Here is a 17,892-nt window from a genome sequence, read left to right as displayed (position 1 = left end):
ATGACGCAAATTGCATGACTGACAGACTTGCCCGGCCAATAAAAATAAAAACATAATTTGATTTAGTAGTGTTGTCTAGCAGATGCAGCTGATTGATTGAGCGTCTGATGAAATGTGTTTGATAATATTACTAGGAATGACATGACGTTGAGCAGTGGTTCAGTGTTCAACTATGTGTCAAATTCAAATTCGATATAGTTTCAAAATGCACACATGGTTTCACAACTTTGTTTTACACAAATTCAAAAGTAAATTGTGAGCTAGGAGGCAAATATTGTATCCATTCATAACTAATCAGTGGCAAAAAAAGCCCAGCATTTACACTCCATTCACATGCTGTGATATCTTGGTGCCTTAGTGAAATTCTAACCTTATATCATTGATTGCTGACAATTCCTCCATTCATGAGAAAGGATCTAGCAAGGGAGAGGAATGCCCCTTGAGAATGGAATAGGCTACAATAACTTGATACTCCTTTCATTATCCTCATCTCTACTCAGATGGATAGCATGCTTTTGGTTTAACTCCCAAACATATCTACACCTTCATTGTAATCCATGCCTATCGTACGTATCGTACATATTGTTCGAGATAATTTGAGTATTACACAATTATACATACAGTACATGTATTTGATTGATTAGCAATCTTAGAAGCATAAATGATAGGTGTAGATCCACTCTGAAAAAAGAACTGTTCCATGTGTCTGAAATGTGCTCCCTTTCCTCCCTGACCTGTTATGCTAACATTTCCTTTGGCCCCCAAAAAATGAATCCTTCTACAAGCAGATCCTCCCATGCTGATCCAAATTTAGTATCCCTCTTTTGGAACAATAATCCCTCCCCCACCTACTAGTTTCAATACAGTGGGTAGGTACAGGGGGATATAAAGGGCACAAAGTGATTTGGGCTGCACTAGTCTTCCTGTGTTGACTCAGCACAGCGTATGCCCCTGGCCACATGAAACACCTGTCAGCCTGTGTGGTTAACAGTGTCCAGCCCACAGCTTTTGATGAGGAAACTGTGAATCATACCTTAGGTGAGCTTAGAGGTAGAGAGGGACATAACATGTCATTCTAGTGTTCTATTGAATTCTGTGGGAAGTCACCCAGCCTTGTAAGAGTCTGCAATTTGCATCCATGGATATTGCACATTCTCTTTTTACATGCTTTAATTCAAACATGAAACATAATGAATGATTGGTTTAGGAATATAATGTATCTTTTTCTTGGTTTGTCTGTTATTTAACCCTTGTTTAAGAAAATAATCAGACTGAAAACACAGGAACAACCTGGAGATGAGTAGCAGAGGAGAGGGGGTGCTTCAGTGACTTTGTTTTCCAAAGAAACCATACCCTTGGGTAAGGCGCTGGTCTGACATCTCTCTCTCTCCCCAGCAGACTGTTAGGAAGGCCTCACCTGAATCCCCCACCCTCAGGTCCATTCAGCACAGCCATGTCTCAGCATGTTTTGACTGCTTGGTATGCACTGATCTTGTGCCGCTCTCTCTGTATGTATGTGTGTGTGTGTGTGTGTGTGTGTGTGTGTGTGTGTGTGTGTGTGTGTGAGTGAGTGATTGAAAGAGAGAATGTGTGGGTGAGTAGTTGACTGAGGGAGAGGGTTCTTCAGAGACATGCCCAGACTATCCGTTTCTCTTTGACTTGATTTGTGGAGGCACTCAAATAACCCAAACCCATGCAGGTACAGCATTGTGCTGTTTCTATTGCAATCTTAATTGCAGGTGCAGACAAGGAGGGAGTTGAGGCCAAATTTGGGATGGGTGAGATTTGGACAGTGTTTGTTTTGGACAATATTAGGTTTATATGTTATGATGGCTAATCCCATGTTCCATATAATCCTGTGATGTTTTTATAGATACGAGTTGACTACAGTCTTTCGTGACAGATTTGTTTCTGGGTGCCAGTATTATGAGTTGACTGACTTTAGATGGGCAATGTGGGTGTCTTTATGCAAAGGTAAATGAGTGATAAAGTAACAAACCAGGGAGTGGGAGTAGACTTGTCACCCCTGTAACGAGAACAACTTTTTCAGTATTGCTTGATTCAAAACAAATTAAAAACTAAATGTATCAGCAGTGTGTGGGCAAGGAGGTCACATTGTGGGCGAGAATAAACTAGATGACAAGAAATGAGGAGCAATATTATCCTCTCTCTTGCCTTGAAAATTACATGGAGGGATTGAATGAATGTGCTGAATCATGATTTTGCCTCAAGGCAAACTGTTTGTACTCTGAAGGTAACGAAAACTCCTGAAAAAAAAGACTTTCTACACTCGCATACTGCTAGTCAAGCAGTATAGAAATGAATAAATGCAAAAAGTTACAAAGCAACAGCTCCCTCTAGCGACATGACTCCTCTACTACAACAACAACAAATGTAACCTTTATTTAACTAATTCTTAGTTACAATGACGGCCAAACACGGACGACCCTGGGCCAATTGTGGGTCGCCAATAGCGGCCGGTTATGATACAGCCTGGATTTGAGCCAGGGTGTCTGTAGTGACGCCTCTAGCACTGAGATGCAGTGCTTTACACCGTTGCGCTACTCGGGAGCCCCATTAGTACCCAATCAGCTGTAGAGAAGCACTCTATTGCATCATCAAGGGCACATAAAGGGCCAATCCACAATTGAAACAATAACAAAGCAGGCACCCCACCTGCTTTGGTAAAAAGCTCAGGATTGGGCCAGGAGAAATATAGAATCAATGGGTAAATATAATGAATGTATAAGTCCAACACAGGATGTATCAACTGCCGATTGCCCCTTTAAATATAAATGAACACAGTAAATAAATTAAACAAAGCTAATGAGAGTTTCATATTTATTTACTTTTCAATCTATTTATTATGAAATTTCTCTCTCATATATATATTTTAATAACATACAGTTGAAGTCGGAAGATTACATACACCTTAGACAAATATATTTAAACTCAGTTTTTCACAGGTGCTGACATTTATTCATAGTAAAAATGCTGTCTTAGTTTAGGATCACAACTTTATTTTAAGAATGTGAAATGTCAGAATAATAGTAGAGAGAATTATTTATTTAAGCTTTTATATCATCACATTCCCAGGGGGTCAGAAGTTTACATACACTCAATTAGTATTTGGCAGCATTGCTTTTAAATGGTTTAACTTGGTTCACATGTTTCAGGTAGCTTTCCACAAGCTTCCCACAATAAGTTGAGTGAATTTTGGCCCATTCCTCCTGACAGAGCTGGTGTAACTGAGTCAGGTTTGTAGGCCTCCTTGCTCGCACACGCTTTTTCAGTTCTGCCCAAAAAATGTTTATAGGATTGAGGTCAGGGCTTTGTGATGGCCACTCCAACACCTTGACTTTGTTGTCCTTAAGCCATTTTGCCACAACTTTGGAAGTATGCTTGGGGTCTTGTCCATTTGGAAGACCCATTTGCCACCAAGCTTTAACTTCCAGACTGATGTCTGGAGATGTTGCTTCAATCGATCCACATAATTTCCCTCCCTCATGATGCCATCTATTTTGTGAAGTGCACCAGTCCCTCCTGCAGCAAAGCATGCACACAACATGATGCTGCCACCCCCATGGGATGGTGTTCTTCGGCTTGCAAGCTTCCCCCTTTCTCCTTCAAACATAATGATGGTCATTATGGCCAAACAGTTCTATTTTTTTTCATCAGACCAGAGGACATTTCTCCAAAAAGTACAATCTTTGTCCACATGTGCAATTGCAAACCGTAGTCTGGCTTTTTTATGACTCATTTTACTGTGGATATAGATACGTTTGTACCAGTTTCCTCCAGCATCTTCACAAGGTCCTTTGCTGTTGTTCTGGGATTGATTTGCACTTTTTGCACCAAAGTACGTTCATCTCTAGGAGACAGAACGCGCCTCCTTCCTGAGCGATATGACGGCTGCGTGGTCCCATGGTGTTTATGCTTGCGTACTATTGTTTGTACAGATGAACGTGGTACCTTCAGGTGTTTCAAAATTGCTCCCAAGGAAGAACCAGACTTGGGGATGTCTACAATTTTTTTTTCTGAGGTCTTGGCTGATTTCTTTTGATTTTCTCATGATGTCAAGCAATGAGGCACTGAGTTTGAAGGTAGGCCTTGAAATACATCCACAGGTACACCTCCAATTGACTCAAATTATGTCAATTAGCCTATCAGAATCTTCTAAAGCCTGACATCTGGGATTGATTTGCACTTTTTGCACCAAAGTACGTTCATCTCTAGGAGACAGAACGCGCCTCCTTCCTGAGCGATATGACGGCTGCGTGGTCCCATGGTGTTTATACTTGCGTACTATTGTTTGTACAGATGAACGTGGTACCTTCAGGCGTTTGGACGGTTGGACATGACATCATTTTCTGGAATTTTCCAAGCTGTTTAAAGGCACAGTCAACTTAGTGGATGTGAACTTCTAACCCACTGGAATTGTGATACAGTGAATTATAAGTGAAATAATCTGTCTGTAAACAATTGTTGGAAAAATGACTTGTGTCATGCACAAAGTAGATGTCCTAACCAACTTGCCAAAACTATAGTTTGTTAACAAGAAATTTGTGGAGTGGTTGAAAAACGAGTCTTAATGACTCCAAACTAAGTATGTAAACTTCTGAATTCAACTGTATATATCTTTTTAAAATTGTATATTTAATATTTCACCTGAAAAAAAATACAAAAGTACACCTCATGATAAATAAGTAAATAATTCCATAAATATACATCTTGGTCCATCTGTCATACTGCATTAAAGAATCAGCTGTTTCGATACATTGTGGTTACATTAGTGTTGTGTCACACTTACTCCTTTAATCTATAGCATCCCATTTGATGGTGACATATTGTAATAATTCACATACAATATATTTACAAATAATTTGAAGACACTAAAGGTCACCCTAAACATACTATATATATTTATCCCATACAAAAAAAAAAAATCTAGGTACAACTTTCTCAAAATATGTTTTGGGATCCATGTTTTTGAATTACAATGACAGTTCTACCAGTCTCAGGGTTGTCAAACTAAATCCCTGGAAGGTCGTGTGTTTGCTGTTTTTTGTAATTTTCTTTCAATGTGTGTCAAATTAAGGCCTAGAGAACTAGATGAGAGGAGCGAAAACCTGCAGATACAAGGTGCTCCAGGAATTGAGTTTGACACCCTCTAGTTTAGGTCGTGTTCATTATTTAATTACTCAGTCAGACAGAGTAAATCAGATTAGCTAAATTGTAAATACTGTATTACAGCAGATATGTGATAGAGAAAACAGCATTATATTAACATCATGAGGTGATAATACATTAAATGTATTTTTTATTTAACTAGCAAGTCAGTTAAGAACAAATTCTTATTTACAATGACTGCCTAGGAACAGTGGGTTAACTGCCTTGTTCAGGGGCAGAACGACAGATGTTTACCTTGTCAGCTCTGGGATGCGATCTAGCAACCTTTCGGTTATTGGCCCAACACTCTAACCACTAGGTTACCTGCCGCCCCAAAGAGAAAGTTGCCATTTATCTGGGAGGAAAAGTAACAAGAAATATTGTTTAACGTGACATCCACGGAATGTCAACTTTAAATACATTGATTGAAGCAGGATCAGCAGAGCCAAAACCATTGATTGAATTGGAACAAATATGTCCCAACGACTCCATTTGATGTTTCAGTGTGACCAAATACAACAGTTCTGTACTATCTGTAACTTAAAAAACAACAACTTGAGATTACCACCATAAGAGCACAAAATACACATCGGCCAGTTTATTAGGTACACCACCCAGTTCACAAAAAATGGATCGCTCTTACAGACAGTGAGTCTGATGGCCTGCTATATAAAGCAGACAGACAGGCATCAGGTTACTGTTCGATTGAACGTTAGAATGGGCAAAACGGGTGACCTAAGCGACTTTGAGCGTGGTATGATCATTGGTGCCAGGTGTGCCGTATCCAGGATCTCAGAAACGCCCGCCCTCCTGGGCTTTTCATGCGCGACAGTGTCTAGGGTTTTCCAAGAATGGTGCAACAAACTAAAAACAGCAGTCCTGCGGGTGAAAAACAGCTCGCTGATGAGAGGGGTCAAAGGAGAATGGCAAGAATTGTTCAAGGTAACAGGTGGGCCACAAACAGACATATAACAGAGCAGTACAACAATTACGTGGCGAAGGGCATCTCTGAACGCTGAACGACATCTCTGTGCACAACATGTCGATCCTTGTCAGGGATGGGCTATTGCAGCAGACGACACCGGGTTCCACTCCTATAAGCTGAAAACAAAAATAATCGGCGGCCCCAGTGGGCACGCGATCACCAACACTGGACAACCGAGGAGTTGGAAAAACATTGGCTTGTCCAACGAATTGCGTTTCCTGTTGCGTCATACTGATGGCAGAGTCAGGATTTGGCATAAGCAGCATGAGTCCATGGCCCCATCCTGCCTGGTGTCAATGGTGCAGGGTGGTGGCGGTGGTGTAATGGTGTGGGTAATATTTTCCTGGCACAAGTTGGCACAAGTTAGGTCACTTGATACCAGTTGATCAACATTTGAATGCCAGAGCGTATCTAAACATTGTTGCTAAACAGGTGCATCACTTCATGGCTACTGAGGGGTCCAACCCGGTACAAGATGGGTATACCTAAAAAAAAACTGGCCACTGAGTGTATATTCAAGCTTATGAAGTTTCCCCACTTTCTCTTTTGCAAAATGCACAGTCTTGCAGACAGTTTACAGTTGGTCCTTGCTGAACAAATTAAGTGACCTGCTCACGTCACATCAGCATCGAAAAGCTCGACAGACAAACAAAGATGAGGTTTGTGTTGTGTGTGCTTTTGTTGGACAGCTGCCATATTTGCAGAGTGAGACAGACAGCACAGCACAGCACAGCAGAGCAGACGGTAGAACACACCGTTCCTAACCAACTCAGCCTTGAGCCCTGCCCTCGGATTCTGGTCACCATGGTAACTATCACAGCCCATCCATCATGGCCAGAAGGTCATCCCCTTTACTGCTGGCACTCAATGGGCACGGTTCGCCAGCCTCCTCCGTGAAGTCCCCCATGATCTTGACCAGCTCTGCATTGGCTTGATGTTTCTGAAAGAGAAGGCAAGCCACCAATGGCAGATCTGAAAGGTCTCGTTTGGGGAGGGGCTTATGTTCGATTACGGTACATCTTGTTCGACTGGCCCATCATGATCCTAGTGCATGTCAGATAACTTACAATCCTTAGCCTGTCAATTACAGAAGCTATTCAAACTGGGCAGCAGGTCTGATCATGGGTTGTTCGTAAGTGCTAAGAGATGACCGCACGGAGGGAGTAAGTCTCCTGTGACAGGTTTTCATGGGGGACCATTTTGACAGTTACACCACAGCATGTACAGTAGGACAGTCTCAATCTATGAAATGCTTCCATATCATCCCTTCAAGTTACATAAAGGCATGTTATATGGTTGAATATTTATCTAGCCTTTGTGACTGGAAGAATACAGGTTAGAATTAACTTTACCTTAGTCGCTTGGATTTTATGACGTCATATGAAAACTCGTCTGGTCTCGATATCAAGGCCTCCCTGAGAGGAAGACAAATCAACATTATTGTTAAAGGCCCAGTGCAGTGAAAACGTGATTTTTTTCCCCCTGTGTTTTATACACTACATGACCTAAATGTACATGGCCACCTGCTCATCTAACATCTCCTTCCAAAATCATGGGCAATAATATGGAGTATGTCCCCCCTTTGCTGCCATAACAGTCTTATGGGAAGGCTTTCCACTAGATGTTGGAACATTGCAGTGGGTCACTGAGGTCGGGCACTCGCAGCCGGCGTTCGAATTCACGACAAAGGTGTTCGATGGGGTTGACATCAGGACTCTGTGCAGGCCAGTCAAGTTCTTCCACACCGATCACAACAAACCATTTCTGTATGGACCTCGCTTTGTGCACGGGGGTATTGTCATGCTGAAACAGGAAAGGGCCTTCCCCAAACTGTTGCCAAAGTTTGAAGCAAAGAATCGTCTAGAATGTCATTGTATGCTGTAGCGTTAAGATTTCCCTTCACTGGAACTAAGGGGCCTAGCCAGAATGAAAAACAGCCCCAGACCATTATTCCCCCTTCACCAAACTTTACAGTTGGCACTATGCATTGGGGCAGGTAGCATTCTCCTGGCATCCGCCAAACCCAAATTCGTCCTTCAGACTGCCAGATTGTGAAGCGTGACTCATCAGTAAGGAACACGTTTCCACTGCTTCAGAGTCCAATGGCGGCGAGCTTTGAACCACTCCAGCTGACGCTTGGCATCGCGCATGGTGAAATTAGGTCTGTGTGCGGCTGCTCGGCCAAGGAAACCCATTTCATGAAGCACTAAGCACTTTAGCACTTAGCGGTGCTGTTCTGTGAGATTGTGTACATGGCAGAATCGTTGCTGCTCCTAGATATTTCCACTTCACAATAACAGCACTTACAGTTGACCGGTGCAGCTTTAGCAGGGCAGAAATTTCACGAACTGAGTTGTTGGAAAGGTGGCATCCTATGATGGTGCCACTTTAAAAGTCACTGAGCTCTTCAGTAAGGCCATTCTATTGCCAATGTTTGTCTATGGAGATTGCATGGCTGTGTGCTCGATTTTGTACTCTTGTCAGCAACGGTGTGGCTGAAATAGCCGAATCCACTAATTTGAAGGGCATCCACATACATTTGTATACATTTCCACAGTAAAATTGTAAAAATGACAATAATGCCCTTTTACTGGCAGAGTCATTTGAAAAGACTGGCTGAAATATCAGCCCGTTTTGGTGGGATAGAGTTTTGGATTGCCTGGTGACATCACCAAGTGTAAATTAGTTAATAGACCAATAAGAAAGACAGTTCATAACCTCGCTGCCTGTCACGAGTCCGACCGAGGGTGGTTTCCCTTCCCTGTCGGGTGGCACTCGGCGGTCGTCGTCTCCGGCCTATTAGCTGCCACTGATTGTCTTTCCTCCCCCTCCTTGTATGTTTATTGGTAGTACCTGTTGGTGAATGATTAGTTTGTCTTTATTAGACAGCCGGCCCGCCTGGTTGTTGTGCGGGATTAATTATTGTAACCTTCGGCTCTAATGTAGAGAAATGTGTTTGTTCCTGGTCGTGAAATTTCAGTTGTACCTTTCATTCCCCGTGTTTGGGGCCGTTATTCTTGTGAGCACCCTGTGGTGTGTTGGTGCATTAAAAGAGCACAGCCTTGCACTCTCTGTCTCCTGCGTCTGACTCCACACCCACGACACCCAGAGCATTACACTGCCAATAATAGCTAGTTTTCAGTTTCCCCTCCCCACTCAGACCACTCCCAGATAGTCCTAGCACAATTCTAGGTTGAGAATTTGCTCTGCTAAGAAGCTAGTTTTGTTTCTTTTTGACAATTTTTATTGGAAACACTCACAGTAAAGTACTTAATTGTAAGCCAGAAACAATTTGATATTGAGATGAAAACAGCTACACTGGACCTTTAACACTGATACTGATTCTTAACAATGACAGTGATTTTTAACACTAGTCTAACTTATCATAATTCAAAAATCAGGTTCAGTTCGTTTCATCATGTTGTGAGGAGTACTGTTGTAATTCCTTTTTGAATGTGTTTTTATTTACCCCTTCCCCCCTAATTTCACGACACCCAATTGGTAGTTAGTCTTGTCCCATTGCTGCAACTCCCATACTGAATCGGAGAGGCGAAGGTCGAGAGCCATGTGTCCTCCGAAATAACAACTCACCAAGCCGCACTGCTTCTTGACACACTGCTCGCTTAACCTGGAAGCCAGCTGCACCAATGTGTCGGAGGAAACATGTCAGCATGTGTGCGCCCAGGCCCACCACAGGAGTCACTAGCGCGCGATGGGAAAAGGACAACCTGGATGGTCAAACCCTCCCCAAACGACGCTGGGCCAATTGTGCACAGCCTGATGGGTCTCCCGGTCGCGGCCGGCTGCGACACAGCCCGGTATCGAACCCGGATCTGTAGTGACGACGCCGCTAGCACTGCAATGCAGTGTCTTAGACCACTGCGTCACTTGGGAGGCCCGATACTGTTGTAATTCCATATTTACATTTATCCACAATGACACATAAATACAACAAAACAATGCTCATAACATAAGAGGACTTACTCTTCTTCCTCATCTGTGGCAAAGAGGTTGACTCGAAAGCCACTGTCTGCATTTTCTGGTTTCTGGACTTCCATACCCCCCATTAACCTGGCCAACATGTTCAGCTCCTCTTTGGCCAGGGGGTTTGGAGCTGTGTTGATCTGTATACACAGTGAAGGTGCACATAATCATTAACATAACACATGAATTGCATGATTTAGCTGTTTAGGGCATTTCCCATTGAATTTAAGGCTGGTTTACATTACAATTAAGGCTTAATTACAGATTAAGCTTAGTCTGACTTGGACAAATTGTCCCTACTGTAGCCTAATCAATGATGAAATAACACAGATATCAGTACTATTTTGACCCTTTGTCAAAATATTATAGGACATAAAGTAAAATTACATTTATGAGCAAAAATGCAAGGCCTTCCAGGATAAATGCCCGTAAGAAAATAAATACAGCATAGTGATTAAGCATAATTCCAACTCACCGACTTTTGTTGTGCAGAGGTTTTGGACGTCCCTGACATGTGTGTTTCTACCGGAGGGCTTACACTGTACCTGTGGGTAAACAGAAGCCAAGCACTTGACAAGCTGAAATACAATGTAGCATCACAGGGGAGGCAGATAAACCTGTCACTGTGTAAATTATTCACAAAACATTTAGCAGTGACTTTGAGCTACCATGTTGATTTAGGCCTACAGTAATTTGACCATTGACCACAGTAGAGGAAATAGTAGAGAATTTAGTAGTTGTAATACTCCGGGTGCCGTGGGTGTGGAGTCAAACGCAGGAGACAGAGAGTACAATGCTGTGCTCTTTAATTGCACCAACGCACCACAGGGTGCTCACAATAATAAAGGCCCCAAAACACAGGGAATGAAAAATGACTACTGAAAAATGTACGACCAGGAACTAACACGTTCCTCTACTACAGAGCCGAAGGTTACAATGAATAATCCCGCACAACAACAAGGGACCCGGGTGTCTAATAAAGACAAACTAATCATCACAAACAGGTGCTACCAATAAACATACAAGGAGGGGGAGGAAAGACAATCAGTGGCAGCTAATAGGCCGGTGACAACGACCACCGAGCGCCACCCGACCGGGAAGGGAAACCACCCTCGGTCGGACTCGTGACAGTAGTCTCCGTGGGGGTAAATCCAGGAACGTCAATGGTTGTCAATACAGTGTGGAGCAGCACATGCATGTTAGTGCCCAGCTTGATGACCCTCTCTCCAAACATCTCAAAGGAGCCCTCGCGGAGAACACTGGTGTAGTTCCCACCATTACGGACCTGCAGTCTCTTCACCTCTTTGCCATTGCAGCTGAACATTCTGATGGTAGCAAAAAAATACAGACGCGCAAAATATTCAGCAAAAATATTTTTAACATCATGAGGCAACTGATCATTTCCTAAAGATAATTTCCCAGAAGACACGTCTAAAAATGTGTCTACTGTTCAAGATGGAACTTGTCTCAGATGTTTAGCTAAACGGTTGCAATGTACTTGTAACAGAGTGGTCACTAGTCTGACATCATCTGTCTACACTTTCACATTGTCCAATCTCAAAATTCACCACATGAGCTTAAGTTCCTAAAACACAATAAATGAGTTAAGCACAGCTGCACTCAATCCCTTCGCAAATAGAGCTGTGCTAAAAGCAAGCTTTTCTAAATTTAGACAGCTGCTCGTTCAACACCCTCAGTAATGCAATTAGCTGCAGATACGCAGGTCTAAATTAAGCCGACAACGTCTGCGAAAGGAAAGCAAATAGATGCCACCAAAAAACACAAAACACAGTAAAAAACAACAGCAATGTATACAGACATATTCAATGCATCTAATAAAATTGAGATTTTGCTCTATTGCAACAAACTTGGCTTTGTTGGATTCCATGTCATTTGGGTGTGGACAATTATAGCTGTGGTACCTGATAAATCCTGGGATGTGTGTTCCATGGGGCACAGGACCTGAGATCGGGAGGACAAAACGTCCGTTGGAATTCTGCACTTTGTCTTTGAGGAAGATGGACACCTGCATTTGGTGAGCAAAACATAGTGATAATCTTTGTATAATCTCTCATGGACAGACTACTAAAACATAAATGATACCATAGTTCTGTCCTGATACAACGGGATGTGTGAGATAACGAGCAGCATTAGTTCGGGTGCTTTTGACAAATCAAGATTTCGCAGGTGTTAGGATCTGACCAAATACGCAAGAATTTAGTTCAGGGTTAACCGAGATTACATTGTGTATAAGTCATTATGATGGGGTTATAATGCATTTTAAATGGATAGTTCACCCAAATTACAAAATTAAATACTGGTTTCCTTACTTTGTAAGCAGTCTATAGACAACTTATTACAGCAATTCATCATTTGGTTTAGCTTCCTGGTTTAGCACTGTTTTCAAATGCTAACATTTTAGCAGTTGACACAAAATCATGGTACAATTAAAAATGTTAATCTCTGAAACCCATCAAAAGATGCCACACTCCCCCTTCCCAACACACTCATTCTCTGTTGAAAAAGTTAGACAAACTTCTGCGAGATCATGAACTCACCCTTATGTGCATGTCTTGAAAGAAGATGAGGAGCGTTTGCCGGATGAGCTGAAATTCGCCACTAGACAAGGGTGTGTACATCTATAAATAAGAACACAAAACATGCAGTGAATAAGAGATCATACTGAACACTCAGCGGAGGTTTGAGCAATTGAAGGGACGTTTATTGTACCTCTATGAGCTGTCTGTATGTCTCGTCAACCTGGCTGAGAACGCTTGGGGTGTCCTTCACAAAATCCTTGATGGTTGAAGGACACAAGGAGGATATCTTTGGCCCGCGGGCAGAGGAGCACCTGGTACTTGAAGGCCATGGTCATCAAGTCATACAGCTGTGTGCATGAACAACAGTCATATGGATGATGATGGGTTACTGTTATGCTCCAAAATATCTGCTGCCAGTTCATAATGAACACCAGATGGAGCCCTCAGCATACTTGAACAAACTAGGATCATGCTCTGCAGGTGGATTTATGCAACATTTAAATCAAATCAAATCAAATCAAATTTATTTATATAGCCCTTCGTACATCAGCTGATATCTCAAAGTGCTGTACAGAAACCCAGCCTAAAACCCCAAACAGCAAGCAATGCAGGTGTAGAAGCACGGTGGCTAGGAAAAACTCCCTAGAAAGGCCAAAACCTAGGAAGAAACCTAGAGAGGAACCAGGCTATGTGGGGTGGCCAGTCCTCTTCTGGCTGAACATGGCCAAGATGTTCAAATGTTCATAAATGACCAGCATGGTCGAATAATAATAAGGCAGAACAGTTGAAACTGGAGCAGCAGCACAGTCAGGTGGAAGTTGAAACTGGAGCAGCAGCATGGCCAGGTGGACTGGGGACAGCAAGGAGTCATCATGTCAGGTAGTCCTGGGGCATGGTCCTAGGGCTCAGGTCAGTTGAAACTGGAACAGCAGCATGGCCAGGTGGACTGGATTTAGGCTTATAACCAGCATTAATACTTCAAAATGCTGAAGATATTCTGTTTGATAGCCTATATAAAACTTTATAAACAACAGATAGAACTCTTCAAAATAGTCAAGCAATGATGGTGCAATAAATGATGAAAGCTTTAAAAAAATATAGGTCTACATGGGGTTTTAAGTGACTTGGGCAATTTCCCCAAGTACCTAGAAGTAAGACAATTAAAGCATCACTGGGTACAGAGGAAGTGATTCTGAGAATGTAATGATAAAAATGATAATGTCGTCATGACAGCTACTCAGCTGACTTCAAAATGAGGTGAATGATAGTTAGATGTTGTTAGATAAATCCCTTTCTCAGAAAGGGGATAACAACGGGATGGCCTTTCACTTCCGATAAAGGGTCCTTTTAATCAGGGATGAATTGGACGAAAACAGACTGAAACACAGACAGATTACACATCCTTGTCCAATAAGGAACACTGATGTTTGTTTTCTATTGTAAAACCTTTTGAAATGTTTTGCTACAGCGTGTCCTGAACATGAACCAGGTGACACGATTCCATCCATACCTTGTCCATGCTGGCCTGGTTGAGTCTCATGATGGAGGCATGGGCCAGTCGTTCAAACACGGTCTTGGGGGTCTTCTTGGAGTACAGCTCCTGTGGCTTGAACAGCTCCTCCAAAAATGTTTTATTGAACATGGTGGCGATGATGTCATTCATAACTGGCAGAGTGAGGGCACAAGGTTGAGGTCAGGTCACAATTGGGAACTGGAATAATGTCGGTCTGTAAAGTTAGACTCATCAAGATGGCATCATCACCATAAACATTAGGAGGTCTTTCCAACTTAAATACATTAGATTGTTTTGTTTCACAAATCTGCCAAGACTGTCATTATTGGCTCTTCCTAACGTAGGTGTGCAAATTGGAAAGAGCCCATGATATAACACAGTCTTGATAGAACTGGGTCCATGTTCAACAAGTGTCTATGAGTGAGAGTACTGATCTAGGATTAGGTCACCCTGTCCATTAATTATAATCTAAAAGGCAAAACGGATCCTGGATCCTACTCAGATGTATTATGAATCCAAGCCCTGGTTTTAACTGTTGATGTGAAGTCGCCCCCTTGTTTATGATTATGACAACTGGGGTGTATTCAATACGGAAACCGTTAAAGAACCAAACAGAAGCAAACTGAGCAAACAGAATGGAACGGGGCGGGACCTACCTGAATTTGTCCAACAGGTGACCAACAGGTGAATCACTGACCTTGTCATGTTCAAACTGTTGTGTTCACAAACTGGTTGCCATTCTTTGGAGTACATTCATTTGTCTCCCTGCCTGTGTTTTAACCTGCAAATTCTTCATTGTACTTGTAGCTTGTAACTCTCGTTTGCGTTTTCTGTTAGGAGTAAGCGGTTTCTGTTGCGAAACGTTTTGCAACAGAATCGGCGTAATGATTACACACCTGGCAGAGTCTACCTTTAAAATCAAGAAGTCCCGTGCTCAAAGGAGTCTACCTTTAAGCAAGCAGATGTGCATTCTATAGGCAAGGTTTAACGTCCACCTATTCCCAATTGACCGAAGAAAGCAACAGCCTTTTAAACCATCAGCAGCTTGCAAAGTTATTTGATTGGGAGATAGAAACCGGATTTCTCTTTAATAAAGCCCATGGCTGAAATCTCTACAATCTTGGGGGCAGAGGGAATGATTATCTCTGGGCAAAGATTTCATCCAGATTGTTCTACCAATGCAATACTCTGTTGGTTTCCTTGAAGGCCTCAAAGCAGAGCATGTAGGCCTAGAGATGCATTGCATGTGAAACATCAAAATACCTCTCCTTCTGTCATTCTCTATCCAATCAGCTACAAGTACAATGAAGAATTTGCAGGTTAAAACACAGGCAGGGAGACAAATGAATGTACTCCAAAGAATGGCAACCAGTTTGTGAACATGACAAAGTCAGTGATTCACCTGTTGGTCAGGTACAACCAGACAGCTAAACTAGCTAACTATAATGTTACCTTTCTTGGCTTTGTCAGCTGGAATATTCTGAGCTCTTAGGCGTTGATCCAAGATGTAGAGCATTTCTCCACCGAGATTAATAAAAAGCAGGGGTAGCGTCCTCGAAGGCATATTTGTCGTATTGTGCTGGATAGCTAGCTAGCGAAATATCCCCATTCTGTCTTGTTTAAGCATATGTAAGCTTCCACTTGGTTGCCAGGTCATGAAGAAAAAGGACCAATCAGGTAGAATGTAAGCTAACGTGCAAATATTTGATATGTTCTTTTTTCACCTCAGAAATTGAGACGTAACCGTTCATGATAGTTTAAACCTCAGTGTTATGAACGTCCCTGATACATCAGCCTGTAAATGATCCTGAAAAGGACAACATGCAACATTGGAAACAAGAAAAAACTGAACTTTATTGTACATCTTAGGTTCATACATGGTGCTATGAATTCTTTGCGCAGTACTGTTTGAGGGTAGGGGGTCAAATTTAAGTTAAAAAGTTAAAATGTACATAGTATAACAATGACGATTTGTATCAACAATATGTGACATGAGGTTCATTTAACTTCCACTTGAAAATGTCTTCAATTGACTGTACAAGTCAAACGTCGCCATTCCTGATGCGAATTTCACGGGCCATCCTGCACATCTCAAAGAATCCACAGCAACAGGTCATCAACGCATCGTTGCATATCGTCCCCTGTAAGAAAATATGACAGTCAAATATGATAAGAATGAATCAACCAAATATTTGACAGTTCAAGTTCCTCAAGCTAGGGAAAACCACTAGGCTAATTTGTCAATATGTGTACTGATGAAATGGTCCCTTCCTGTCTTTCATAATAAAAGGGTTAGACTGGCTGGGACCGAAATGTGTTGCATTTCTCCCTAGTGTGCATTAAAATGACATACTGAATGCATGAATGCCTCACCATTCCTAATTTCTTTAGGCTCCTAATGGTAACATACCTGAATCCCATAGGTCAATCTCATGTGTGTCCTCATGGCTGTCATGCCTCCTGGAACACAGGCCAGGCATGCGTTCTCACCATACTTGTTAGCTGTGTAGCAACTCAATGCTAGTGGGCAGATGAAGCCCAAGGCACCTGTATGACGACAACATTTTACCTTATTGTAAAATCAGAAAAACAGGAAACACTTTTTACTTGAAACACTTGACAACCATTAAACCCTATGGTATGGAACCAGGTAGGCCTACTTAGTGATGATATTTAAGGTCTTATTATTTGTCTCGATACTCACAGACTAGGATGTCACTGCAGCAGGAGCACAGCCCAGTGCTCCACTCGCCAGTCTGCACATTTGTCCCATAAGAGCCTGCTCCTGGCTGGTGGGTGATGACTGGGTTCGACATGTCAATCAAATGGGGTCAGCTTCAGTCACCTAAAAATGAACCACGTTCAACAGTGAGCACAGTGGTTGAAGTTTGATCATTTCCCCAGTACAGCAATAAAACAAAACTATCAGTATGTAAACTGTTGTGGGATGGGAAATGTTCATTGGTGTTTTTTCCTTCCTTCGAGATAATTGCATATAGGAAAGTTCACATAAAAGTTCCATGCACTGGTACACAAGTTATATTTTTTTTGGTACTCAAGTTTATACACAGGTCCATTCATACTCTGAACCACCATCTTACTTCATATACTGCAACCCTCTCATGTATTGCAATAGGTTTTAATATAATTGCATATGTAAAATGAGACATTGTTGTATTGGCATTTCATTAAAGACTAATAATAACTGTTATATAACTGTTATGTATCATCAAAATTGTACAAGGACAAGACGTTAAGACTCTGAGAAACGACTTCAAATACTTTGTATACTCTGGTGTACAAATATGCCAAATGTTGTAGATGATCAATTTGTACTTTTTCGCAGAAAGATGTTAACCTGAACATTTTATGTAGTTTATTGATAAGTAGTTACTCTATTGTAGCTTTTTCTACATACTTGAGAGCAGAGGAAAGAGCATGTCACTCACCTATCTTGTCTGCAGCTGAGCTTCTCCAGATCTGAGTCTAAACACTTTAACAGGAAGTTGTGATACTAAAGCTGTGAACAAGCGCTGGTTACACACTCCTACTGTTTCTCAAGACAACTCTCAACAGTAGTGCAAACACAACAATTCACAGTAGAACAGTTAAGCTGTTTAATAACCTCACCATTCCTCAGAATTATAGGTTTCAAGGTCAATTCACAGGTGACAGATTGTAACCTTGGTTTAACATATGAG

General features: G+C 42.0%; 1 protein-coding gene and 1 pseudogene across 1 annotated transcript; both read right to left on the bottom strand.

Annotated features, from left to right (window-relative positions):
* Window positions 1–4,623: 4,623 nt before the first annotated feature.
* LOC112223086 lies at window positions 4,624–15,780 on the bottom strand (annotated as a pseudogene).
* A 245-nt stretch (window positions 15,781–16,025) lies between these two features.
* LOC112223087 (cornifelin) lies at window positions 16,026–17,745 on the bottom strand. The gene is made up of 4 exons (XM_024386044.2): window positions 17,641–17,745; window positions 16,896–17,036; window positions 16,602–16,738; window positions 16,026–16,332 (listed from the first exon to the last, which is right to left on the bottom strand). The coding sequence occupies exons 2-4, from the start codon at window positions 17,005–17,007 to the stop codon at window positions 16,234–16,236; spliced, it is 348 nt and encodes a 115-aa protein (XP_024241812.1). The 5' UTR covers window positions 17,008–17,036; window positions 17,641–17,745; the 3' UTR covers window positions 16,026–16,233.
* Between the last annotated feature and the right edge of the window lie 147 nt (window positions 17,746–17,892).

This window comes from Oncorhynchus tshawytscha, linkage group LG23 (assembly GCF_018296145.1).
Source record: "Oncorhynchus tshawytscha isolate Ot180627B linkage group LG23, Otsh_v2.0, whole genome shotgun sequence".
In the NCBI taxonomy this organism is placed as follows: domain Eukaryota; kingdom Metazoa; phylum Chordata; class Actinopteri; order Salmoniformes; family Salmonidae; genus Oncorhynchus; species Oncorhynchus tshawytscha.
The sequence above is the reverse complement of the archived record's forward strand: the minus strand, read 5'-3'. Positions and strand labels throughout refer to the sequence as shown.